Source organism: Jaminaea rosea (genome assembly GCF_003144245.1).
Source record: "Jaminaea rosea strain MCA 5214 unplaced genomic scaffold BDZ90scaffold_7, whole genome shotgun sequence".
In the NCBI taxonomy this organism is placed as follows: domain Eukaryota; kingdom Fungi; phylum Basidiomycota; class Exobasidiomycetes; order Microstromatales; genus Jaminaea; species Jaminaea rosea.
This window is the reverse complement of record NW_020289981.1, coordinates 696,090-721,078: the sequence shown is the minus strand read 5'-3', so window position 1 is coordinate 721,078 and position 24,989 is coordinate 696,090. Positions and strand designations below refer to the sequence as shown.

Sequence of the window (24,989 nt, the reverse complement as noted above, 5' to 3'; positions counted from 1 at the left end):
TCGATTGAAGAGGGCAGGCAACGAGGCGACTGACTGAAGAGAGAGCAGACGAAGTCCAACGCACGCTCGACTCCACTCGTTGAGGCTATGAATTGAGCAAGAGCTCCAGCAACATCCTTGCCCAATCAACCACATTGTCTCATCGCTCCCGAATTTTCCCATCAGAGCTACTGTCAGCACCCCAAAGATGAGCAACAACGACTTCAACGCCGCCGCCTCCACCCTCACCGCCGCTGCTGCCGCCCCGCCCGTCGTCGCCACCATGCCTTCGCACACCTCCTCCGCCGACATCTCGTGGTCATCTCTCCTTGCTTCGTCCCCAGAGAGCGACAACAATGCGGGCCTGCAAAATCTGGCTGCTCTAGCCACAGAAGGATTCAGGCACCGCGCTCATCACGACCTGGCTTGGCGCATGGAGCACATGTGTGTCTTCATGCCGGACTGGAGGGGCATCTTATACGACGACGAGGTCGAATACTACGACGAGCAGTATGGGCACTTCATCATCTCTCCCGCCTGGACGCACATCGGCCTCACCGACGAGAATGGCATCGTGCGCATTCCTGGCGCCCTCGACGGACGTTCGGCCACCCTCAATGCGCTGCGGGACTGGCTCTTGGTCAGCGAGGACCACGATGGTCATCTCGCCTGGCTTGAGCTTCACGAGGAGGTGGAACAGGCTCCCTACACGGTGAGTAGCTCATACTGTGCTTGCCGGCTACTCGCTCGCGGCTACTGACTCTCTCTGCTCCGTCTTTACCTCTCAGTACGGTGACCTTCTCGACGGCATCCCCTCCGCAGACTGGGCAGCCCATCAGGCGGCCTACATGTCGTTCGTGGAGAGCGACGAGAGGGGAAGGGATCCCAGCAGCGGGGGTGTGGAGATGGTGGAGGAGGAGGAGAAGGAGGTGGAGGAGGACAGCGGCAGCGACGAAGAGCTGGTCGACGACTGGGGCAGTTCGGAGTGGTGGAGAGGAACTGGATGGTCGAGCGACATTGAGCGAGAAAACTGGTGGGGCTGTCAGTGAGGAGGGGTTATCGGGAATGTAGACAGGTGGAAAATGGTCGAGAGAATGGAGAAGAATGTTTTGAATTGCCACGAGACGGAGCAGCTGCGATGCAGAGATCGTCTTGAGTGATGAGCGATTGAAGTCCTCTACTCCGTTCTACCCAACGCAGCTTGTTTAGTGCTGTACGGAGCTGAGAAGATGATGTCGCACCACCAGCCACGAGCCTAACTTGCTCGTTGCTTTGAAATCGAGGCGATTGAGGATTGAGCACTAGGGGTGCGAAGCCCGCAGCCCTTGCAGCATCTGCCAGGTACGACGGCCAGAGCCTTGAGCCGCCTCTTGAGCTGCAGCATAGGCGCAGATGATCTGGCAGTTGCCTTGAGCGTAGTCGCCGTGAGTGGCGATGGAGCGGTGGATCTCCTGCTGCTTCTCGTCTTCTTCGCTCTTGCGGGGAGCACCCTCCCACTCAGGCAGAGCATTCCCTCCCCCTTCCGCTTCCTCGCAGAGAGCCTGGCGGTGCGGGCGAGTATTGGGTCAGTCATGCTCTCACATCTGCCTCAAGGACGATGGTCAAAGCTCACCTCGTGGGAGCAGGAGACGAGTAAGAAAGGCCAAGGAAGAAAGCGGACAGCGAGATGGGAAGCCAACTAGCGCGTGACAGGAGCAGGGGAAGGCGATCGTGTGAGTCAGCGTGAGAGGGCCCTCGTCAATGATCTTCTTCTTGTACTTACCTCAAGATGACGGAAGACACACTTTTCCAAACTGTAGACATGTTGTCTTCCTTGTTGAGGGTCGAGTCTGAGCGCTGAGTGCCAGGCAGTGCCAGACTGTGGAAGTGAGCGTCGAGGACAATGGGGTAATGAAGGTGCCCTGAGAGCTGAGGTGCTCAGCACAAAAAAGAGTGAGATCCGTGAGATTCGTGAGATTGAGGGAGGGAAGTGAGAGTTTGGGCTCAGAAGAAGAGCGGCGAGAGGCTGCGATGTAGTGATTGGAAGGCAAGCGGCTGCAGCTTGAGACGGGCCGCTGAGCTTCGCAGCAAGCGTGACTTTTTGGCCGTGCTCTTCCGGTCGTTCGTATGTCTGGAAGCACCCAAGCAAAAGCGGACGCCGCCATCTCTGTTTGCCAGCTTCCCACGCCGGGGGGGGGCTCAGGCTTGCCGGGCAAGACGCTGAAAAGGAAAGCGGAGAGGTGATTGGCCTCCGCCCCGCAAACTCGACGCTCGCGGCTGATTTGCAGAGTAGCTTGAGTGAAGAGGGCTGGGCTGAGCTGACCCACAGATCCTCGCCGATCGATCTCACCACCACATCACCAACTCGTACGAGGCTTCGATGTCGTCCTCGAAGCGCAAGATTGACGACGATGGTATGAGCACGGCGGTGAGCATCTTTGCTGGTGCGGTAAAGGATGAGGAGGCGGTGATGCTGATACAACTCTTCTGTCCCTTGCACAGCGACGCACCGGCCCATCTCCTGCTGGAGCCATGACCGCTTCGTCTTCAACAGCACTGAGCGCTGCTGGTGGATCGTCCCGTCAAGCTAGCACCGTAAGCATCTACTGAGACACTAGGATGGCTGATGATGTGGATACATAATACTGACTTCACGTCTTCCCTTCTCGTTGGCATCACGGATCGGCTCTGGCTTCAAACAGCCCCTCGGCCCAACCAATGCTCACAATCTTCCAAACGGTCAGGCGCAGAAGAATCGAGGTGCCGAAACCCAGAGCAAGAGCACGAGCGGTAGACAAAGGCGCTCGGGCGAGAATTACAAGCCGTACCTCAAGGAGCTTGCTCGTACCGCCGCGTATCTCGAGATCCCCAATGATGAAGAAGAGCAAGAACGCAAGGACTTAGAGACGTGAGTATCATCCTCGCCCCTACCTCCTTCCCAAAACTTCTCGTCTCCCCGGTATATTCACGCCAGCAAACCGTACAGCGGCCAAAGCTGACCAGCTTTGCCCTTGCGCAGCGACCTCAAGCGATGGGCCCTCCACGCCTGGCACCATGACGGCTTCTGCCCCAGCTGCGACCAGGCGCTGTCTGCCCTCTGCGGGCTTCTGGTCAGGGACGACGGGGTGCGCTCTCCCTGGAACGGGTGCATCGACCGCATCAAGCCTGGGAGCAAAGGCGGATCGTTCTGGCCCAAGCACAATCGCGCGCTGGTAAGTAGCACGAGAGAGCCGATTGGGCGGGATGCAGCGTATGAAGCAGCCTGACTGACTTATTCACTCCCACCCTTTCTCTGCCTCTTGCAGATTTGCTGGGCCTGCAACGGGCTGAAGGGAAGCCTGACGAGGGAGGAAGGTCGCGCCATGGCTCTCAGGCTCATGGCAGATGGACCTGAAAACGCTCGGCTCATCGATTGTCGTATCCAGCTTCGTCCCTCTGCCCGGCGCCCTCGCGCTCCTGCGACCGAGGCTTTTGCTCGCGAGCTGAAGGATTGGGTCGCCAAGGAACACACGCGTCTGCGAGGACAGGCAGAGGACAGCGGCAAGGCTTTCATGGTGACGGTGGACGAGCTCCGTATCATGATATTGAGGCAAGTCGTTGGCAAGGGCGACCTCGTTCAGTTGCACTGTGGCGTTTCAGTCGGTCTCAAGCATATCTGCTTCAGGAGGATTGATGGCAAGGGGGACTTCGTGGGGGGGAACCTGCAGCCGACGCTCTACGGCCTGCACTACTGTGTCAACGACGCAGGCGATGAGACTCTCTTTTGGCGGTGGATGATGGGTCTGGGCTTGCATTGAGGAAGCAGCTTGTGTGCCACCAGCCCCATTTGATGTTCTCCTCCTGACTCTATCCATTCGTAAATGCTCAACCTTGATTCGATCTTCTTTTCTTCACTGCTCCTTGATGCACGTTCCCACCGTGCCGAGTCCGCTGCCGCTGCTCCTACTGATTGCTTCGATACAGTAGCAGCAACATCAGCGCCCCCTGTAGGCTGGACGTTTGCTTTCTTCGGCTCGAAAAAGTCCACGCCGTTTGCCTGCGCGGCGCACACGGCCGAGAGGTACGAGGGGAGGACCCAGATCAAGACGAGTAGGCTGATGTTGAGATGGAGGGTGCTTGGGTGCAGACGGGAGAAGTGCCGTCGTCAAGAAGGCACAAGGCAGCCACAAGTCGAAGATCATGAAGAGTGGTTGACCTGGCTCCGTAGCAGAGGGCTGAGTAGCCTAGGCGATGCGGTAGATCGATGGTGCCTGATGAGTCAGAGCTCCATCCACGAGGCTCATAGCTTGACCCAAGGGGAAAAGAGGCCAGGGCGACATTGAGGAGAGCCGGGGAACGCCTTGGAGCCCGGAGTAAAATGGCGATTGGACTGGGCGACTCGATGCCGCTGACTTTGAGGACGAAGGTGCCCAAGTGTCCTGCCTGCATCCACCTCTTCGGTTCGACTAGCTGCCCGTAGTGAGTGTGTAGGCAAAGCGGCTTGGCGGGCCGACGAACAGTAGCGTATGCTGTAGATGTTGATGTCAAGAAGGTTCTCCCGGACTGAAGTCGATCCTCGTGCAAGGGAATTGCTGTATATGCTGGCAAGGCCAGATGAGTTGTTAATGGGAGGAGGAAGAAGTGCAAGGCAGGCACGAGATCGTCTTTTTGAGCGCAAGAGCTGGTCGAGCAAGCGGCGGAGTCATGGGTGGCATGAGAAGCATCGCTAGATAGCTTGGCGTGGCAACATGGGCTGCAAGGATAGAGATGGCTCTCCGTATCCTGCGACGGCGCATATGGATGAAAGTGGCCTGGTTTGCCTGTCCGTCCAAGGTCCCGGTGGTCGACCTTAGACTGACTGAATTGATGATGATGCCTTGACGCTGATTTGAGGAGTTCCGCCTAAAGATGAAGGACGATATGGTCGTAGGGTGAAACCAACGTCATCCAAAGACTGACTTTGACCCTACCATTCGGCGAGGTGCGGCGCCTGTTGGTATACCGGCCGACTGTTGGTATGGTCTGGGCGAAGGGGTGACAATACCAACCCGGGCCAACAGTGTTTCGGAGAAGGCTGACGGCTGGTCCATCCGGCGCCTATTGGAGCTCAACCCACCCGGACTCTGCCTTGTATCGACTGGCGGTGATGAGCACGGCTGAGAGACGGCCTATGCGATGATGTGAACGCCTCTGATGGCAAATGTGGCAGATCAAGCGATGAGGAAAGGGGGGATGAGGGGAAAAGACGAGGGGAGAAAGACGAGGGCAGAAGACAACGAGAGGGTGAGAGCAAGGAAAAAGGAAGCGGCCAATATGCAGTCGGCGCGGACAAGCTGGGCGGACAAGGTAGAACAAAGGGAGGACAAAGGAACAGGGCGGGACGAGGCTGCGCAGCACGCTTCGCAGATGCGGGGCGGACCAGTGCCGGCGCAGAGGCCACTTTGGTTGTGGAGCTCAGATCGCATCCTACGCTTCTCGTCGTTACACCGCTTTGCACGTCTTCATCAAGAAGGGGAAAGGAAATCTCATTTACAGCGGAGATAAGGGGGTACACGACGCAGCGATGCATGTGCCTATTGATGAGTGAGCACGAGAGTGAAGAGTCGTTCTCACAATGAGGCAATGCCTCATCGAGTGGAAGACAGCGAGCGAATGCGATGCTGGTGGCCTAAGCGCACTCCCTGCGCCTCTTCCTCCTGCCTGTCAGATGCTTGACCGCTGTATCGCTCGCATTCGACGCTGAAAAGGCCGGTTCATTCTCTTGGCCTCGACTCTGCGCTGTGGCCGTCGTCTCAGCATCTGCTGCAGGTCCGTCATGACCATGCTCCGCCTCCTCACGGGCCAATGCTGCACGGCGTTTACGCTGGCGGTAGCGCTGCTGAGCTGTCGCATTGACACACTTTTGGTAAAGTTGCTGGTAGCTCTGCCATGTATCCAGGGATATACCGTTGAGGACGTCGCAGACCTGACCGACGCACGCAAGAGAGGAATCAGGCGCCGGATTGGCATCCATCCAGCGCAGGCACAGACGCAGACGTCACCACGCCTACTCACCGTCATGGCTCCTTGACCCTTATGACGCAGCTGTTCTAGCCACCATTGCAAACGATCACCCTCGCCATTCTTCTCCTGCCAGCCAGAGAGGCGCTTTGTGGCCTCTCGCAGAGAATTCATCGAGCCTGGAATTCTCACAGTCCCGCTGCGATCCGTCTTGCGGCCAAAGGGGCCAGTCAGGCCCGGGACGAGGACGACAGAGTCGAAGCTCGAGTGGAGCAGCTGGATGTCACTGGGCGTGAGAATGCCGCGGTAGGAGAGTGCTGAGTCCGGTACGACCGGTGCAGTCCAATCAGAGAAGTGGGCGCTGCGAGCGGCCATGCTGGGTGACGTTGCGACTAAGCTCTTAAGGCGATGAAGGGAGAGAGTAGTGATGAATGATGGCGTCGATGAAAGCGATGTGGCGATGAGCCGCTGCAGCAATTGAGGGTTGGACGAGATGAAAATGACGAGGTAAGACGAGGTAAGACGGAAAGAAGACGAGGCGCGGACGAGGGGGCTCTTTGCTCCCGTCCGCCGCTCTTTTCTGGGGGCATGTGGTGCAGGCGCGGAAGTGGGTCCGCCCTGCTGCACGAGGCCCTGTCCAGGACAAGACCGACAAGTGGCGCAACATCACGCAAGGTCCTTACCAGACCGCCTGCATCGATGGCTCTCAGCAGACACCTTTTCTCCACTCAGCGCAAGCTGCAGGGCGATGAACAATGAAACAGTCTCTCCGATTGTGCAACGTCCCATGCTCGTGCACACTATGCTACCAGTACAATGCATCCTCATTAACAATGCAGCGTAGCCCGGCTCCAAACCTTGAGCGGTGATAAATGCAGACTTTGATACGTTGTCAAGGCAAGGAGGGGCTCAGTCCGTGGATCGTCAAGGCGACTTGATGCCAAGTTTCTTGCAGCCGACCTTTCGATATGCAACGCTGCGTTGTCTCTGTCATGATCATAGAGAGTGGGAGTCAAGCTTATAGGTCGAATTGCTACATCACGGCTCCTCTCAGCTCTGCGCCATGTTCTCTCCCTGCAACCTTGAGCTGATGAGTTTGCTGCGCTCCTGGTCTCGCTGCCTCGTCCGTTGCTCCGCTGAACACTCTGCCGTGAATGAAAGGACGAGCCAAGGCGGGGCGGAGCGAGAGGCAAGCATCGGCGGGCAAGCTCGTCGTTGCGCCTGACTGGCCGTCTGAATCATGACCCCTCCAAGTCGAGGCCGCACTGAGCAAGGCGGGCAACCCAATACTCCACATCTGCTGCTCTCCCATCCGTTAACCAGACCAGCCGGACGAGGTTGCGACTCTTGAATGGCTGCACAATGCCGGGTAGACGTACTTTGAGCCCTTCTCCGTCTGCTTTCATTGCAAACTCGAGTCCCAGGCACAGCGATGTAGAGCCAGACTTCTGAGCAGATGTAAAATAATTTGCGGCGGCGAAAGAGCTCAACTGATGCGAGGCTTGCCCACGAAGTGGGAAGCGGGGACCCTGCCTCTGCAGGGTCTAACTTGCGAGATTAATTGCTTTCCTGTACCAATTTACGGCCTGCTGCATGTGGTCAATTTGATCATCATGCGAGATGACAGGCACAGTAGAGATGGCAATCAGGCCCGAGAGCAATGCGAGCTTGCCCGTAGGGGTCTCTTTTGTAGCCAGAGACGTGAGAAAGCGACGATTTCTGGCTCTTGGTGTGCAAGCTTTTGTGTGTGAGCCGGCTGGGCGGACGGACAAGCCTGAGTGGCCTCTGTTGCAGACACGCCTTTGCTCGCACCCGTCCGTTGAGGCATGGACGAGGCAGCGGAGAGAGGACTCAGGGTCAGCCAGGCTAAAAGCGACACCCAACGAGCGTCAACTCCCTTCTTTCCCATCGAATCCTTTCACTTCACCCTCTGAACCCACCAAAACGCTTCAACCACCACCAACCACCACCACTGAACCTCTCAGAACCTCCTCTATTTTCAAAATGAACACCAACAACAAGCGCCCCCATTCTCCTGACGCCACGACTTCAGCCAAAAAGGTAAACGATGATGTTTCCGCCCCTACTGACCGCCCCCACCTCGCCCCTATCAACACCAACTTGCCACTCACACTCACTTCAGCTAACACTACTAACGAGCCGAGCACTTCTGCCCTTCCTCCCGTCGTTGCCGACATCACCGAGCCTGCTCGCGAAGCCGACCCCGCCTGGGAAAGCGAGAGCTCGCCGATCGAAGTCCCTGGCTCGCCTACACTTGAAGCCCCCCTAGCGTACTACAGGTCCACCGCGCCGAATGCTCTCCCTGCTGGTATCGCACCAGCTCCTCGCATCGACGCTTCCCTCTGCCTTCCCGGACTGTTTCGGCTCGTCGTCAGCATTTGGCTCAGGCACTTGGCTGCATGCAATGCGACAGACGAGGACGTGTTTGATGGCGATCTCCCCCTCGTTATGCTCGATGGGCAGATCTGGTGGTGAGTTCGGACGATAGACCTGATTGCGAATATGCACTGACCAACTCTTTCTCCTGCGCAGGGGCTACGACCGTGCTCTGTACACCAAGTACGGCAACGCGGCGATCGCAAAGGCAGCCCTTCATTACGCACGCCACGCCTTGCAGCTTGACCTGATTCACCTGGCCAACCGAACGGACGAGCTGAGCCATTCGGAGCAAAATGACATCTTCGACAAGTGGATCGATGGTGCCGTGCAGCTCTACTCGAAGGACACACTCGTCGAGGTCATTTGGGGGGAGGCGGGTCCGCCGCGGGGATTTCAGGGCAAAGCGCTCCCCGAGAAGCGCAGATGGGTCGTGGAGGAGCTTTGGAAGAGGTGCGCCGAGATGGACGTGCCTGATGCGAAGCTCATGGTGAGCATGAGACTTCTGAGCAGCGCGGACATCCAGATCGAGCTGACACTCTCCTCATTGTCACCTCGATCCTCGCCTTACCTCTACGCTCGACCTCACCTTCAAACTCACCTGGCCATTCAGTTCAACTACGAGCTGGACATGAACATCTCTCTGACCGATGCGCTGAATGCAGGCTTGGGCAAGCGCCCCAAAACGCTGACATTCCCCTCCACCGTCTGCCCTATCAGTGAAAACGTCAAAGGGGAGGAGCGCAGGCACTAGTGAGCTGCTTGACTACGAGGTGTACTATCTAGCTGCGAATGAGGCTAATCTTGTATCCCCTCCCCCCCCCCTTCCCCTCCTCCCCCGTCCTCAGCTCGGAGTGGAAAGAGGAGTTCCAGCGCAACGAGCCTCGCATCCTCGCTGCGCATCTCTCCTACGACGAAGTCGACGGCATCGCTGCCATGATGAAGGCCTACTCGCCCTATCAGCTGCGATGGATCCTCTCCGTCCTCTGGCCGAGCGTTCATGGCCGCCCTGTTCAGGCGTACGTGCAAGAGGCCAAGGCAACGCAGCTCGAGGTCGCGGAGGCTCTTTCGATCGTTCTCTTTGCCAATCACTCGGACTGCTTCAAGGACCTCAAGCTGAGCGACATCTTCGCCAACGAGGGGATCCTGCGTAGCATTGAAAAGCGTCAGGCAAAGGAGAGCGCAGACATCAAGGCCAAGGGCGCGAAGTTGCACGCTAGGGAGGTCAAGAAGAGGACGAGGGTATCAGTGCGGGCCTTCTTCAACAAGCTCGCCGGCAACTCCGCGGCCCGAGAGCCCCCGCAGGGAGACCGCAACGAGAAGACCAAGTGAGTTGACCAGCGAGTTTCCCGCCTAGCCCAATGCTGACCCTGCCCGCTCATCTTCTTCGTCTACGCACGCAGGGAGCTCTCTGAGTGGCTGTTCGCGGACTGGCAGCGCAGTCAGACGTGCCCGAGCTGCTCGCAAACAGTCACGACGATCACCTACGGGGAGCAGGGCAACGAGGAAGTCGACGCCGAGGACAGGTACCATCCTTGGAACGCCTCGCTAGACCGGGTGGTACCGGAGCACGAGGGCGGGTCCTACTGGGTGGTATCCAACCGCGAGATGGTAAGCACATCAGCCTACTCGTGCTGCCTCATCCGATCTGGACCTTACTGACTTCTGCCCTCCTATCGCACCATTCTCTATGTCAGCTCTGCTGGGCTTGCAATGCGCTGAAGGGTGAGACGTCTGACCTTGGAAGTACACTCCCTGAGCCTGCTGACCTCGAGCCTCTTCCCTCCTCGCTCTGCGCAGGCAACTTCTCGCAGACCCAGGCCCGTCAGCTCGTCCAGCAACTGATCACTGTTGGACTTGACCGCTCGCACCTCGTGCAGCGTCGCATCGTCTTGCGCAACGATGCCAAACTGCCCCAAGTCGCTCCGCTGCCTTTCTTCCTTGACGAGATCCGCGCATGGAGCAAGCAGCAGGAGATCGTCTTGGGCAGTCGCTGCCTTGAGTCGCAGAAGAAGGCAGCACAGGGAGGCAAAGGTAAGGTAAAGAAGATGCTGACATCGGCTCAAGAGCTCACAAAGATGATGCTGGAGCTGGTTGTCGCGCCGGGCGACAAGGTGCAGCTTCATTGCGGCGTAGTCGTTCCCATAGATTACGTCTCCATTGACCGTCTCAACAGCGAAGACGACTATCGAGCAAGCAACCTGCGCCCTACTCTTTACGGCATCAACGCTGTGATCAAAGACGTTGATGACGACACTGGCTTCTGGGACTGGATGTGCAGCGCCAGAAGCAAGTTGTCCTCTTGAGCACCTCCTCCTCCCTGCCTCGCCAGCCACCCATGCATCTATCATTCCGCATCCATCATGACGTATTACTCGAACGCACACAAAGAATTCAGGCCCATCTATCAAGTGCGTCTTCCAGCTCAAGGGCCAACCATTTGGAGCCGGCGGCGCGCAGCATCAAATCGCTCGAGACGCCAATCAAGCCGAGTCCAACTCTGCTTTGGTCCACTCCCGTCTCTTCCACTCCTCTTCCCTTCTCACCATCTGCGAGCTTCGTCTCGTCCATCTCGACCCACTTCAACCCCTCGTGCATCATCAAGACCTTCATCCGCTTCGCGGACGCTATAATCTCCATCGTCCTCCCTTCCTCTCCTCCCTTTACTACAACTCCGCCTCCTCATCTGTTCTGCGATCTCCACGATCCCACGACTCTACCTCGTCCGCCTCTCCTCATCTTCGAGCGGTCGCTTTCTCCAGTTTCTACCACTCCACTCGCCTCTCTTCGACCTCTCCAACTCTCTCTCAACACACCCCCCCACGACGCCACCTCCTCAACCTCTACGTTTCTTCCTCTTCACGACGAACCCCTCCCCATTCTACACTACTCTCCCTCTTCAAGCCTTGCGCTTCGTCCGCTTCTCCCTCTTCCACACCTCTTCACCACCTCGATACTCTTAACTCGCCGTCAATACCCTCGGCCCGTCCTCGATACCCTCGACACGCCCTCAATACCCTCGACTCTCCCTCCACACCCTCGACTTGACCTCTTTTCGCCACCTTCGGCATTTCTCCCCATACCCTACTTCCAATTGGTCCCTTCGACCACATCGACTCCTCGACTCCTTACGTCCTTACGTTCTACGTCTTCACTAGCGGCATATGCGAGGTTCAGGTCCAGCATTCTCAACGCCGAGACGAGAGCATACAGTCTCCACGGGACTACCGAAGCTTGCATCCAGGCCACCTCTCGCCTGGCATCTCTCGAGCCTCGCAATCAAGTTGCAATCAACGGCTCATTGGGCTGCGACTCCCTCGTTCGACCCCACAACGGATCCAACACCCCACAATGGATCCAACAACCCACTCAACCTCATGTCCGCTTGCTTCTCGGCCGGTGCTTGAGGTCGCAATGATCCTCGATTACCCTCCCAACTCTACCTTCTCCATCTTCTACCTGCACTCGGCCCACTCGACCCACAAGTCTAGCAGCTGTGCTGGCATGGCGAGGACCGCTGCTCCATCCAGCACCTTGCCCTGTCCAGAATGCCTCGTCACCCCCCCTGTCATGAGGTCCATGGTACCGAACCCCAACTCAGACCGCAATATCGGCAGACATGGTCGATGGCCCGGATCCAGCTCAGCGATGTCCAAGCAAAGCCGAGGGTGCACACTCTGGTCAGATCATGCACTCACTCGCACAGCTGATCTCGACTCGATGGCATGGTAGTAGCCCAGCCTCCCCTCACGCCCACAACGATCACCGCCAGCCCACCTCTCAAAGCTCGAACCATGAACCACTCGCTCCAACGATGCAGCACAAGCCGGGTATGGGATGATGATTGATTCAGGACATACGCACACACGCTGCCATTCGGCGATGCATCAACTCGAGCTCGATGATGAAGGGCGGCAGCACAGTTAGGCACACCATTACTTGCCGTCAGAGCAATCACCTGCGGGAGAACTACGCAACGACATCCAGCGGCTCGCTCTGGACTCGTTTGCCCCGCCGCTCTTCTCCATCCGCTCCATCACTATTTCCCCCCTCACCGCTACACCCACGGCCTGACCACCAGCAACGACTCGCGCCGCCGTTGTCGAGAGCGAGCTACTTGTTCGTCATTTCAGTCCATCTCGAGCTCCCAAGCGCTTCACGACGCCAGCAGGCAGCCCGAGGGGAGCGCATTGCAGCGCTACTCGAGTCATGCTAATCAACAGCCTATACGAGAGCGGGAAGCAACAAGCGTGGAAGAGGAGCGAATGCCTTGATTCCCTCCTTCTTGGTTTCGACCAATACTCGCTCCACTCCATCAGCCGCACCTCTCTCCTGCCCATGAGCGCCCTTCCTCATCCCTTCCCAACTCAGTGTGCCTCGTGCCCTGATGGGCGATTCACACCGCACTCACATCGAGCTTGCCCAACGTTGGACGCAAAGCGCCGCGCTCTACAAGGGGAACTCTCTGCCACTACGAGCCCCACGCACAAGCATCGACTTCTACATTGGACGCAAAGCGCCGCACCCTACAAGGTGAACTCTCTGCCACTACAAGCACCACGCACAAGCATGGACTATCAAAGTAGATGAGCTCGAGTACACAAGAAGCGCCATCACTCGTCCTGCTCGCATCTCACCGCTTCGATGGACAGGCAAAGATCAAGCCACTTGTTTCACCAGTGTCATCGATGCGAGACCCCGCAACGTCTCCTCCTCACCAGGCGAGGTCGGCTCTTCCAGTCTCGACGAGATCACCTCGACACGCAGGGCGTCTTCTACCTCCTCATCCGCCGTTGACATCACCAACCGTCAACCGCTACCTCGTCCTGACCAGTTTCGGCGCTTCCATCCCCAGCTCAAGAAGATCATCATCGACACCAAAGAGCTCAGCACCGCAATAGCCGCCAAGTCGGCAGAGTGGCTCGCAAAGTCATCGGCCCACTCAACACGCAAATGCGGCGGAGCGAGCTCAGAGGTGGTCGCTGTTCGATCGAGGAGGCAGGGTCGGGGCAGAGATACGAGGAGAAAGATGGCGACAGGTACCATAGGCTGGCGTTGCAGCTGGTAGGAGCGGGAAGATCGAGAATGCAGATCAGCGCAAGGACTCAACGTCCTCGGATAACAAGCAGAGGCGGGAAGGCAAGAGCGAAGAAGTTGGTGGGATTGACGGGTACGGTGGGTACGGTGGATACGACGGGAACGGCGAGTACGGCAAAGATATCCAAAGCAACCTCACTGCGATACCTCTGGAACGAAGACGATAAGAACATCTCCAATGCGATACCCCTTCACTTTGTGCAACTCTTCTCGAAGCGCGTCCTCCCTTGTCGACTGGAGTGAACCCAGCTATGGTCTTGACCGCCTTGTTCATTCATCAGCCTACACTATCTTGCCCGATCCGCATCGTCTGCGGCAAGAGGAATCTCGAAGAAGCACCGGGTGAGGTGCGAAGAGAGAAATGCATGTGGCCCTTCACGATCGCCTGGTACAGTATGACCCTTTCTCACTTGAAAGGTGATGATGTTGGGCACACGTTGCGTTGCCAACACCATCTCGCAGCTACCATAGCGAGCCAGTTCGATGAATGAGCGAATGCAGAAAGTTCGACAGTCAAATGAAGCACCCCAATTGATGATTGTGTAGCCTAGTGCCTCGCAAGGAACCTGCATCGGGAGGGGAGAGAGAGAAGGTCGTATCAGTCACAGAGACGGCAGAAGGGGATCAGGCGTAGAGGACAATGGGACTCCGAAAACGCAGGGAGAACAACAAGAAGGCAACGCAAACGAACGAGAGAGGCAAAGCAGACAAGGCAAGAAGTAGACGATGATCAAAATCGCTCGAATGGTCGCACCCTTCTTGTGCCAGCATTGCCCGGGAGCTCGCCGTCTTGTGGGCGTCATCACTTTGAACAGCTGCGACCGAAAGGCGAAGCCATCCGGGAGCATCGAAGACGTCGGCAAGTTAGCGCAGGCGTTTGGGACGACAAATTGATATGCTACCTTCTGAGTGGTGAAGAGGAGAAGCCGAGCCTCATGCAGCCGGCTGCGGCTGCTGCGTCCTTGACCGGGCCGCCGCGTGGAAGAATGATTTGCGGCTTGGCCTGGAATAATAGGAGCTGAAAGGACAGCTTCACACCGCTGCCGGCCCCTTTTCACTCTTCGTGTGTCGCACCGCATGGCGGCGAGGGTGACAAGGCGGGGCGAGAAGAAGACAGCAGTCTGCAATCATGGCTCCACGCGGTGTGAGGCGCGCTTCTCGACGAGTGATAAGCTAAGAAGTGGCGCGGCAGGTGCCGGGAAGCCGCACGTCGCAACCCTCTCAAGGGCGGAAGTATCTTCATTGCGCCATTCTTGAGTGCTTACAGCCGCCATCGCTGTACAAACTCCTTCTAATGAAGATGGCAATTTTTGTGCTCAACATCCGATCGCTCTTATGCGTCAAAGTCTGCGGTATCGGGCAATAAGCATGCATGAATGGAAATCACGGCAGCCGCAAGTCCAGGCTGCTTCCGCAGCGCCGCAACACGATGCCGCGGATGCCTTGCAGACGGCGCTGCCAGAGCGGGAGTAAGAAGAAAGACGAATTCGGAAGGAGGCAGGATTTTCGACTTGTCATCAGACTCAAAGACGTCAGTGTGGCAGCAAAAATGTACCAAGACAGCAGAAGAATCAAAAGCGAGGCAAAGGAAGCGCAGCACAAGTGGGAGGCGGTGCAAGAAGCGGTGTGAGACAGAAGGGTGTCGACCTCGGAGTCGAGCGTGTGGGCTGCGGACGATATCGTAGAAGATCACTCGCTGTGCTGCTCAGCCGCATAGAACCAGAAGAACTACGATCCCATGCTCTCGCACTTCACGTCTGATAGTTTGCTCTCCCTCTGCTCGGCATAGGCTGCATTGGTTTACGGCCGGCCGCTGGACGGGGTGAAGGCGCCTACAGCAAATCTCGATGGGCAGCCATCTCTTTCAGGGCATACCGCGCAGGCTGATGCTATAGCAAGCGCTGATCGAAGGGCCTTCACGTCTACGATGCAAAGACATCATTCAATTGCGATGGTACAGCTGCATGATTGGAACCTGCGCGCAGATTCGTACATCCTTAACTACGCAATCGCAGGGACACGCCTTAAGGTCAGTGCACGCTCACAATCTGAGCCATCACCGTCGGATTTGCCCATCCAGCACGACAAGGCAGAGGTCACCACTCGTGACGTAGTCCACCGTCACGCTGTACTTGGCGAGGTACTTCCTCCAGACGCTGACCGCGAGCTGGTAAAGCCCGGGCAGAAGTGGGGCTCCACTCTGGGGGCTAGCGTGATTTCAGCTGGGACTGCGTTTGCTGCGTATGAGGTGTAGTAGGGAAGGGCAAAGGGGATCTTCGGCGGGACAGGGATTTGGAGCGGCGAGCTCTCGGCCGCACAGGCAGGGGCGGCTTCGGGGGTGGGCTCGACGTTCTCGGTGATGACGGGAGGAAGAGCAGGAGTGCTCGGCTCGTCAGTGGTGTTGGTCGAGGTGAGCGTGGTGATTGAGGCGAGTGCTGCGAAGCTGACTACGTAGGCGAGGTTGTCCTAGGCGAGGTTGGTGTTGGACAACATAAGGGCAGGATGAGCGCCCGAAGTCGTGCGGTAGGTTGGTGTCGATAGGCGAGGAGGAGGGCGGGCGGGCTCAGTCGAGGTGGAAGCGTTAGTGTTCTTCCTTCTCAGCCGAAGCTTGGTGGTCGGAGAGTGGAGGCGCTTGCTGAATCGCCCTTGCCTCCGTAGAGGAAGCTCAACTTGACCTCAGCGCTTGACACGCGCACTTCCAGAGCGAGGGTGGGCAAGGGTGATCTTCTGCCCTGGCTTGTTCTGGTGACGAGTGAGGCCGAGTCGAGTCGAAGCCATCTGGCCCCGGTGCGCGGTGTGCGGTGCGTTGAAGGCGCAGAAGTTGCTCCGGGAGAGGATGCCATCGTTGGTTCACTACTCGTGGATTGAGCAGGCTCTGCCCCGAGGAGAGGAGGCCATGCCAGCGGCGACGCCAGAGGAAGCGAGCCGTAGAGAAGTTGAAGAGGGTGGACGGGTGCGTGCGTGCGTGCGTGTGTGCGTGCGCGCGCGCGACCCAGAAGGAGCCTGCGAGCGCGGAAAGGTGTGAGAACACAAATGAGGAAATGGTCACCAACTGCGTAGGCTTTGCGTGCTCACGGTTGCGCTCATTCACCAAGTACAGCCTGATGCCTCCCGCGACCCACATGGTAGTGGTAGCGAACACAAGGAGGAGCGGACCTGCCAGGGAGAGAGCAAGGGCGAGGCAAGGTCAGTCGAAGTCAAGCCCTGATGGTCGACGGATGTAATGGCTCGTTGCATCCACTCACTTGGTAGTGAGAGTCGAGAGAATCGATCCTCATCTCCGTGGTGCTGAGGTAGGGGGCACAATGCCTGGTGAGAGAGCCTTGGCTTGGCTTGCTCTCCATCTCGTCGTGCCAGCCAGGGTGGTGAGGTCGCAATGGATGATGACGAGGCCTGCGAGCGAGGAGGGAGTAGAGAAGCCAAGTCAGCCTCAGCCTAGCGTGGGTGCTGGTGCGGCCGTTGGTGTGCGCAACTCTGACTCACCTTGGAGGGATGGGGTGGGAGCGAGCTCGCGACTTGAGGCCGTTCATCCTCTCGATGCTGAGTGCTGGCGTGCGCGACGATTGCGATGGCACGCCAGGGTGGATTGCCTTGACTCGACGATGCTCAGCAAGGGATGAATCTCAATGGAGATGACGAAGAGGCTCAGGGAAGTGGGAGCCTACGACGAAGGGGAGGATAAATGCAAGGTCATCAAGTAGCTAGCTACAGGTCTGAGCAACGCAACGTACTTACGGAGCTGATAGAGAGGATGCAACGAGGCGAGGGATTGAGGAGAGTAGGCGAGGAGAGCCACACGCCCGCTCATCACCCACCCGGCGCCCTGGTGCTGAGCAAGCGATGTCGAGCGTGCTGCTGAGCAGACGAGGTGGGTGATGACGAGCCAGGAATAAGGGAATAAGGCTGATGACAGTTGAGCAGATGTTGAGCGGGATGAGATGCTGCGGAAGGGGAGATTGAATGGAGAGGGAGGGAAGAGAGAAACGATCAACCAAGCTCGCCCTCTGGTCAAGAGGCTCGCTCGACGTCGACGTCGCTGGCTGGCTGGCTGGCTCGCGGCGAGTCTCTGCTCCGCCGTGCCTCTGCCGTGATGCCTGGCTAATCACTCAGCTCAGCGGCGGGCGGATGAGTAATTGGATGACTCGTTGTGTCGTTGATGCGACGCGGAGTTAGGATGCTTTGGTCAGGAACGAAACGAAGTGAGATTGCACGGCAGGCACCCACGGGGACGTGCGGATGCGGGGGTCCACGCACGGACCAGGCCACGTGACACTGATTCCGCGCGGAGGAAGATGTTCTCGTCCTCGCCGTACGCCGGTCCTTCCGGCTGACTATGCAGGCCGACGTCCTCCCTCGCTCGCCCCTCCTCACCACCATCTCGATGTCGCAGTCGATTGGCCCATAGAGCGCCCTGGCACGATGTAGCTGGCATCGCATCGACGCGCATTCATGCTCGTGCGTCACGCGTCAGCGCCCCTCGCCACCATCATCGGGATCGACGGCGCGCATGCATCCACCTCGTCCATCCACATCCTGACCGCACCACGCCAGGTCGGCGCGCAGGCACTGCACCGCCAGTCGACGGAAGCTCGCCATCACTCACGTTGAATGTTGACTCCAGCCGGAGCTATCTGGCAAAGGGACTCCGGAGCAGAGCAGGGGGAGGGAAGAGGGGCGAGAGCAGGCCAGACTGTCAAATTCGGCGTGCAACAGACCGAGAGCAGGAAAGGCACCTTCGTTTTGCTTCACGGACTGACGTCGTCGAGCTGTATGCCGCTCGGGCCACCTACCGACCCTACGTTGTGTCGTGCGGCGAGGCAGGCAAGGCAAGCCAAAGCGAGGCAAGGCCGGGGGGATGAGCTCGAGCTTGGATGCCTCCCAGGCGCGCAGCCAGGCAGAAGGCCGCGTCCGGCCCATCATCGCGCTAGCCGGGCGATTCTCGACGGTTGTGTCTCATCAGAAGTCTGTATATCGTTGCGATGTGTGGTGACGGCGTGTCCGTGAGTGTATTCTGACTTCGCCGACCACCCATCCCCGTCGCGCCCCGCGCGAGCAACTCCCGCCCGAACGGATACGCGGGCTGCGGCGCGCTTCGCCGGCCAAAACGCCCCTCGCGCCATCGCGTGTCACGCCGCGAGCAGAGCTCCGATCGAGCTGATTCTTGCGTCAAACGAAAGTTCCTGTCCAAGAGCATCACCACAACAAAAATGAGAAAGATCTGATCGGAGCAAGGTCGAAAAAAAAGGCCCAAAAATTTTTTTCGACAGTTGCAGGACTCGAACCTGCGCTGTGATCCACAACATCCTCGATTACGTAAGCATAATGCTATTTCTAGATAAATAGCAGGGATGCGCCTTAACCACTCGGCCAAACTGTCGTTGTGATAAGCCGGAAATTTTGCCAGGCCCCGTTGGCAGCCGTTGGCCGGCACGTGACGCGACGCCAGCCGTCGCGCCCTCTCCCAGACCATCACTACTCAGGTTCCGTCACTCTCGTTACGGATCGAAAGCGAAGCGGATCGAGCGTTCGAGTGTTGGTTGGGGTACGTGTCCATGCCAGCAGCATGCACTCGAGTCGCTCGCTGTGTGCGTCAAGAGCCTCATCGTCGCTTGCCCCTAGCCCACTCACTGGCCTCCTCTTCTCAATAGCTCGCTCGAGCCCTGGTCGCTTGCATCGACGGTGTGTCGCGAGCTCATCGATCAAGACTCATGACTCGACATCGCTCTCCAACCCTCCGCCAGGGCACGCCTCCGTATAACCGCGACACCTTTCCCGTCCACATCCCTCCTCTCGCAGCGAGTCACCTCCAAAGCGCATGTCCTCCTCGCCTCGCCTCGTCCTGTCGGGTGGGATGGCAGGCCCCCGATCGGCCGCGCGCGATGTCGACGTGGACGCCGTCGCGATGTAGGTGGCTCCTGCTTCCATTCTCGGCGCGCCTCACCCCTCCCGTCCGCTACAGCCGCCGAGGCTCCGCAATCCCCCTATCCAATTTTCAAGTCGCTATCGTATTCAGAGAGCAAAGGGTACCCCAAGGGTCTCCGAGCAGGACGCTTACTTTGGCGCAAAATCAATCGGCTGGCTGTAGCTACGGGCGCGTGCTTGAGAGCCGCCAATACTCCCCCTCTCGCCCGCCATCCTTGCGCCCTGCCGCATCAACACCTACTCTTCCGCGACATGGCTTGCTACTGCGGTTGCGCGCCGCGTGGTGAGTGCAGGAAGGAATGGCGACCGCCGTGCTGACGAGATGTTGCTGCGAAGACGCCCCTCGCCGCGCAGTCATTCAGGCACGTTCATGGCCGGCAAGACCTCCATCCTCCCGCCGCAATGGCTTCTCGGCGTGGTCTGGACGGCGGACTCTCCTGTTTACTCCATCACCACCACCACCCCATCATGTCGCCCGCGTCGCTCCCACCTGACCGCTTCCTGCTCAACGCCTTCTTGCGCGCCTACTTCTGCGCGTCTTCCCGCCTCGAGTCTGCGATCCAGTCAACCCGCGCCGGACGTGTCATTGCCAAGACGACGCTATGGAACGACCTCGCGGCGGGCGACGACCGCACGCAATTCGCCTACATCGACTATGCGCGGCGACTTGCCGCCCAACCCGACAAGGCTGGCCCTTCACCACCCGGCTGGCTCGCCCTCGGCGACGACAAGCGGCGTGCACTGCTGGAGCTGCAGCATTTCCACGCCCACGCGAGGTCCTTCCACGAGGACATCGCGCTCCTCAAGCTGCCCAACGCCATCCGCGTCCACCTCGCCCACGACGTTGCGGCCGTCCTGCCCCGCCCTACGATGCCCCTCGCACGCCGCGCCGCATGATGATCGCTCTTCGCGTGCGTCGCCATCTTCCGCATCACCGTTGCACTCCTCGCGCTCACCCGCCTCGGCAAGGGAGCCCTCATCACGCGCGAGGTACCGCTCGTAATGCGCGTATTGTCCGAACCCAAGACGGTTGTGCTCGGACCTTTCACGACCGACTACCTCGCGTTTCGGGTCAGCGAGGACAAGGCGCTGTATGGCAGCTTCAATACGGTCACCGTCTTGGTGGGCACGCTCATGCCGGGTGCGTTCGCTCGTCATAAGATTCTGTTTTCGGCCGCTGCGGTCGGCGTCGCGGCGCCGGGCTTCGCGCTGGCCAAGGTCCTCATCAACGGGAGACGCTGGGCGCGTGCTGCGGCGTACAAGCGGCATGCGCGCGGCGTGGAGCAGGGCGAAGTCAAGTTGAACAACACCACGCACCTGCGGTTGCGCACATTCGAAGCGCACGTCGCGACGGCCATCACGCACCTCGCCACGGTCCGCCACGCCACGCACCCCTCGCACGGGGCCAAACAAGCGCGCACGCTCGTAGACAAGGAGTACGGGCAGTTGCGCGATGCCCTCAACCTCGCGGCGGGCATACGCGACGACACGCCGAACGTGTACGTGTGGGAAAAGGGCGCTCTCACGCTGATTACTCTCCCGCTCCTAGCGCTATTCCTCTCGGTCATCGGGCGCGACCCGACCATCGCTGCCTTCGCGGTCCTCTTTACACTCCACAACCTCGAGCGCAGCGTCGAGGACCTGCTCAACCCGCACGTGAGCGCAGCGCAGGCGGAGCGCACCTTTGGCACCAACGCCGCCAACGTGCTGCTGCAGGACGTGGCCATCATTGTGCCGACGTGGGTGAGCGAGGCGAGCTTCCAAGACACCGCGTTTCGCACCGCGATGATGTGCGCGCTCATCGTCGTGTATGCGACCGTGGTTCATCGACTGGGTCAGCCTGTGACGGCCGGCGCGAGGCTGGTGACGCGGTGCGTTAAGCGGGGGCGGGGCAGCGAGAAGTAGGCGCGGCGGGGGCGAGAGGCAGAGAAGTCTATAGATTCGTGTGTGTAGCGCCCGAGCAGCCCGCAATCCATCCTGCGTCTCGCCCCCCGCGCTCAGGCGCCGCGCAATCGCACCCGCGCCTCCTCCTCCCCACACCCCTCGATCCCAAAGTCGCGCAGAATCTGCTCCTCACTCTCCGCGTTCACACGACCCGTGGTCACGACGGCCTGCGTGGCATACACGCCCACCACGTCCGCGCGCACCCCAATCGCCCTCGCAATCACGCACCAACGCCTCGCCTGTCGCCCGTCCTCGCTCACATACCTCTCGGGCGGGCCTCCCGCCGTCTTGTTATGCACGGGCGTCCCCACGCCGAGCGAGACGAGGTCGGGAAACGCAAAGCCGTAGAAGCGATTGAGCGTCTCCCTGCTCGACATGCCGGCGTAATAGCCCAGCGCGCGCAGGATCGCGAAGCGGTCCGCGTCGTACGCCTCGATCATCTTGGCCACGCTCGGCGTCAGCCCTTGGCCGTAGAACAGAAACGACTCCTTGGCGTCCACTCGCGATGCGTTGGCGAAGAGAATGGGCAGGTGCAGACACTGGTTCGTCGTAGCAAAGAGCGCCTCGACGCGCGTCGTAAAGGTGTACGTCACCCCGACGTGGCGTTGCAGCGCGTTTGCAAGCTTGCGCGTGTCCTCGCATCGCGGATGTACCCCACCCAGCATCCACACCTTCTTGCCCTTGCTGATCAGCGTCAGGCGCGTGTCGTCGCGCGCGATGCGAGACGCGAACGAGGACGCAATCGTCGTCACCACGCCGCGGTACGCCAGCCCACACCGATCGGCCTTCCACGCAAACTCGTGCCCGTTCACCGCCACAAACACCTTGCTCCGCGTGTCGACGCCCGTCGCGATCACGCACCGTATCATGTCCTCGTGCGCGTTGTAGTGCGCGTCTCCCTGCGCGGACATGGCGAGGTACACGTAGTCGGAGGAGCGCAGCGCGCGTGCGAGATCCGCTATGTGGAAGCCTGCCTTGCCCACCGCCCACGTCGCCTTGACCGGCGCGTCGTCACCGCGGTGGCGCACGACGTCAAGGGCGCCGTCGTCGAGAATCTTGTGCAAGTTGGACTGGTGGTGAGGGTGCGCGGATAGAGTGACAGAGACGCCCAGACTGAGCGCCTCGTCTACGTAGGCGAGACCGCTGGCGCCGCAGCCGATGACGGCCATGTCCGTGCAGAGGGGCGTGGGCGTGGGCGTGAGCGTGGGCTTGCGCGTGGTGGTGAGGGCGGGCATCGCGCGCAGAGGGGTGGCAGAGAGACGAGGTTGTAGAGGGGCGAGTTGGTGGGGAGGATTGACAAGGAGCTGGCTCGACGTGCCCCCTCTTTATGCCCTTTCGTGCACTCCCCGCGCGAAGCTCTGGACGCTATTGTGCCCTGCGTTGCAGCTTCCGCGCTCCGTAGCAGCTTCGACCCCCGCCCTGCCCTGCGTCCGCAACTCTACGCAACGTTGCCCCACCCTGAGGAGAAAGGCGCCGTTGAAGCTGGGGGGCCGACTTTCTCCTACCTTGCAGCTTCTCCTACGCTGCCTTGGCGTTGCAGCTTCCCTACGCTGCCGCGACGTTGCAGCTTCCCTACGCCACCACTCCTTCTCACTCTCACACCCACACCTCGCGCCACTCCTTCGCACAACCTCTCGCCTCTCCGTCGCGATTCCGACCACCGCGATTGCCTTTGCTACCACGCACGCAGCCAGCGAGGAGTCTTGCCGGTCTCTGCGATCACTGCGGCGGTCCCTACGCCGGATGCCCACGCCCGCTCGGCCGTTGCCGGTGCTTATCACGCCATGAGTGGTTGGTGCGCGCGGGCACCCCTCGCCCTAGCCCTTGCGACAGAAAACGGCCCATCTCCAGCGCGAGGGGCGTTGCCCATCATCTTTGCGTGCTTGGCGGATTGCTCTTTGCCCTACGGCTCGGGCGCTGGGCTCGGGCGCGGCGCTCGGTCGGCCGCTCCAGGAGTAGACCATGCTTGTGAGTGCGCGAGATCAGCCGCCATTGGCTAGGTTCGCAGAAAGGGCGAGGTCGGCGCGGGCGTGGGGGTCAGGCGCCCTTCGTAGGAAGGGCCTCGCCATCGACTTGAGCGGGCACATTGAGGACAAGGATGTGAAAGGCTAGGGCGGCTCTGAGCTCGCCATTTCCTTGCGCCATAGCCGCTCGTGAAGCCATTGTCGCTCGATTGCACCATCCTCGCGCGATTGCACCAGTCTCGCAGACGTAGCGTTGAGTATGAGTAGTAGAGGCGGCGTGCCCAAGTCAGCGAGCGCAGCGGCTCAGTCCCCCTTCTTCCGTACACCGCAAGCCTGAATCCTTGTTAGCATCGTGGCGAGTCGTCGCATCGCCAGCGAGGGAAAGGGGGTGAAGATGGAACGCACGCCTCCATTCGTAGGCACCTGTTATAATGTACAGCTGAGCGCTACGCTACGGAGAGACGCACGCCCAGCTCTTATCGCTAGAGATAAGAGGTGAGTTTTGCGCCGGACGCGCTGCCACGCTCGGGGGTTGCGGCAGAGGAGTGGCCGTCGCGGCGTACCCTGAAGGTGTGTAGCCGGGTCTCAGGCCTTCGTTTGTCTTGCGACTAGATCGAAGCAGTGACGGGGACCGAGGCCGCTTTTCTTGCCAGGTGCTCCAACCTCTGCGCCATGAAGTGGTGTCGAGAATAACCATGAGACCCGGCCCTCGCTCTTTGGCTCGCCCCATTTCTTGGAGCTCGGTGCAGGACCCTTGGTGCTTGACGTCGGGAGAAGGTCCTTCGCCGGCCTCGTGCTTGAAGAGCTTGATGGAGCAAAGCCTCGGGCATGCGTTGCGGGCGGCCAGCACCTTGGTAGCTGGCGGAAGTCTCGACCGTACACGGTGGGTGAGTCCATTCGTCTGATGTGAAGCCGACAGGCTGTTCGAGCGAAGTGGGATGCGAGTTGCGAGGGGTGCAGGGCGCGAGGGATGCAAGAGTTGCGAGAGGTGCGAGATTGGTGAGAAAGTCAGGCCAGGCTCCACTCCTTGTCAGACTCGGGCCAGGCTCCCATCGCTGCCACAGAACGCTGCTTCACACTGGTAGGCTTGCGCGCAACCAACATTCCCTCCTGTCCGAGTAGTCGCCCTGCCCTTATCGGCGTGCTTCTACCTCGACTCCTATGCACATTGGCGCGAAAAGCTGGTTGAGGCCATCCTTGCTGATCTTGCGACCGAGAGCCATTTGCCTTACTGTATCGCGCCAGGGACGAGTCCGAGATCTCGGCGGTGTAGACTGATGAGAAGGGGAGGAAAGCAGGAGTAGGCTGACGGGGAGAGATGTCGAGGTGTCGAGGCGTTGCGCGCAAAGGTGTCGAGATGAGATGAGGCGAGTTGAATCGCGTTGCGTTGCGTTGCGTTGGCCGGATGAGATGGGAGGCAAGGTGCGAGACACCGTCGCCTCAACACTTCAATGGCTGTTTCGCTTAGCAGGGAGCTCGCCCACCGTTGGGCAGAAGCGAACGCCAGCTTTTCCCGAAGTCGTATCCCAATTCCTTGATGCGCCCGCGACACCGTGTGAAGCGCGCTCGTCACCCCACTGATTGTCCAGGTGCCCTCGCGATGTTCCTTTGTTCTCTATTCGTGCCCGCTTGTTCTCTCTCCGTGCCCGCATCCAGGAGCAAAGACGTGCCTAACATGTCCTCCAGCCTGATCGCGATGCTCCTCCAGCCTGATGGCGATGATACGTC

The 24,989-nt window shown here is 59.5% G+C and overlaps 6 protein-coding genes and 1 non-coding gene across 7 annotated transcripts; 3 read left to right on the top strand and 4 right to left on the bottom strand.

Annotated features, from left to right (window-relative positions):
* Positions 1 to 153: 153 nt before the first annotated feature.
* Positions 154 to 1,028, top strand: BDZ90DRAFT_232534 (hypothetical protein; the record flags this gene model as incomplete). Its single annotated transcript, XM_025506290.1, has 2 exons — positions 154 to 691; positions 768 to 1,028. The coding sequence occupies exons 1-2, from the start codon at positions 188 to 190 to the stop codon at positions 1,026 to 1,028; spliced, it is 765 nt and encodes a 254-aa protein (XP_025362176.1). The 5' UTR covers positions 154 to 187.
* A 252-nt stretch (positions 1,029 to 1,280) lies between these two features.
* Positions 1,281 to 1,782, bottom strand: BDZ90DRAFT_260631 (hypothetical protein; the record flags this gene model as incomplete). Its single annotated transcript, XM_025508272.1, has 3 exons — positions 1,281 to 1,520; positions 1,592 to 1,657; positions 1,774 to 1,782. The coding sequence occupies 3 exons, from the start codon at positions 1,780 to 1,782 to the stop codon at positions 1,281 to 1,283; spliced, it is 315 nt and encodes a 104-aa protein (XP_025362175.1).
* A 556-nt stretch (positions 1,783 to 2,338) lies between these two features.
* BDZ90DRAFT_227278 (hypothetical protein) lies at positions 2,339 to 3,755 on the top strand (the record flags this gene model as incomplete). Its single annotated transcript, XM_025504747.1, has 5 exons — positions 2,339 to 2,386; positions 2,461 to 2,553; positions 2,661 to 2,866; positions 2,978 to 3,170; positions 3,264 to 3,755. The coding sequence occupies 5 exons, from the start codon at positions 2,339 to 2,341 to the stop codon at positions 3,753 to 3,755; spliced, it is 1,032 nt and encodes a 343-aa protein (XP_025362174.1).
* A 1,693-nt stretch (positions 3,756 to 5,448) lies between these two features.
* Positions 5,449 to 6,444, bottom strand: BDZ90DRAFT_232533 (hypothetical protein). Its single transcript, XM_025506289.1, has 2 exons — positions 5,992 to 6,444; positions 5,449 to 5,902 (listed from the first exon to the last, which is right to left on the bottom strand). The coding sequence occupies exons 1-2, from the start codon at positions 6,310 to 6,312 to the stop codon at positions 5,606 to 5,608; spliced, it is 618 nt and encodes a 205-aa protein (XP_025362173.1). The 5' UTR covers positions 6,313 to 6,444; the 3' UTR covers positions 5,449 to 5,605.
* A 1,497-nt stretch (positions 6,445 to 7,941) lies between these two features.
* BDZ90DRAFT_260628 (hypothetical protein) lies at positions 7,942 to 10,640 on the top strand (the record flags this gene model as incomplete). Its single annotated transcript, XM_025508271.1, has 6 exons — positions 7,942 to 8,429; positions 8,491 to 9,087; positions 9,183 to 9,662; positions 9,738 to 9,945; positions 10,032 to 10,059; positions 10,135 to 10,640. The coding sequence occupies 6 exons, from the start codon at positions 7,942 to 7,944 to the stop codon at positions 10,638 to 10,640; spliced, it is 2,307 nt and encodes a 768-aa protein (XP_025362172.1).
* An 8,052-nt stretch (positions 10,641 to 18,692) lies between these two features.
* BDZ90DRAFT_t28 lies at positions 18,693 to 18,808 on the bottom strand. The gene has a single exon. It is a non-coding gene; the product is annotated as a tRNA-Ser (tRNA).
* A 1,241-nt stretch (positions 18,809 to 20,049) lies between these two features.
* BDZ90DRAFT_227275 (hypothetical protein) lies at positions 20,050 to 22,532 on the bottom strand (the record flags this gene model as incomplete). Its single annotated transcript, XM_025504746.1, has 3 exons — positions 20,050 to 20,602; positions 20,719 to 21,110; positions 21,372 to 22,532. The coding sequence occupies 3 exons, from the start codon at positions 22,530 to 22,532 to the stop codon at positions 20,050 to 20,052; spliced, it is 2,106 nt and encodes a 701-aa protein (XP_025362171.1).
* Between the last annotated feature and the right edge of the window lie 2,457 nt (positions 22,533 to 24,989).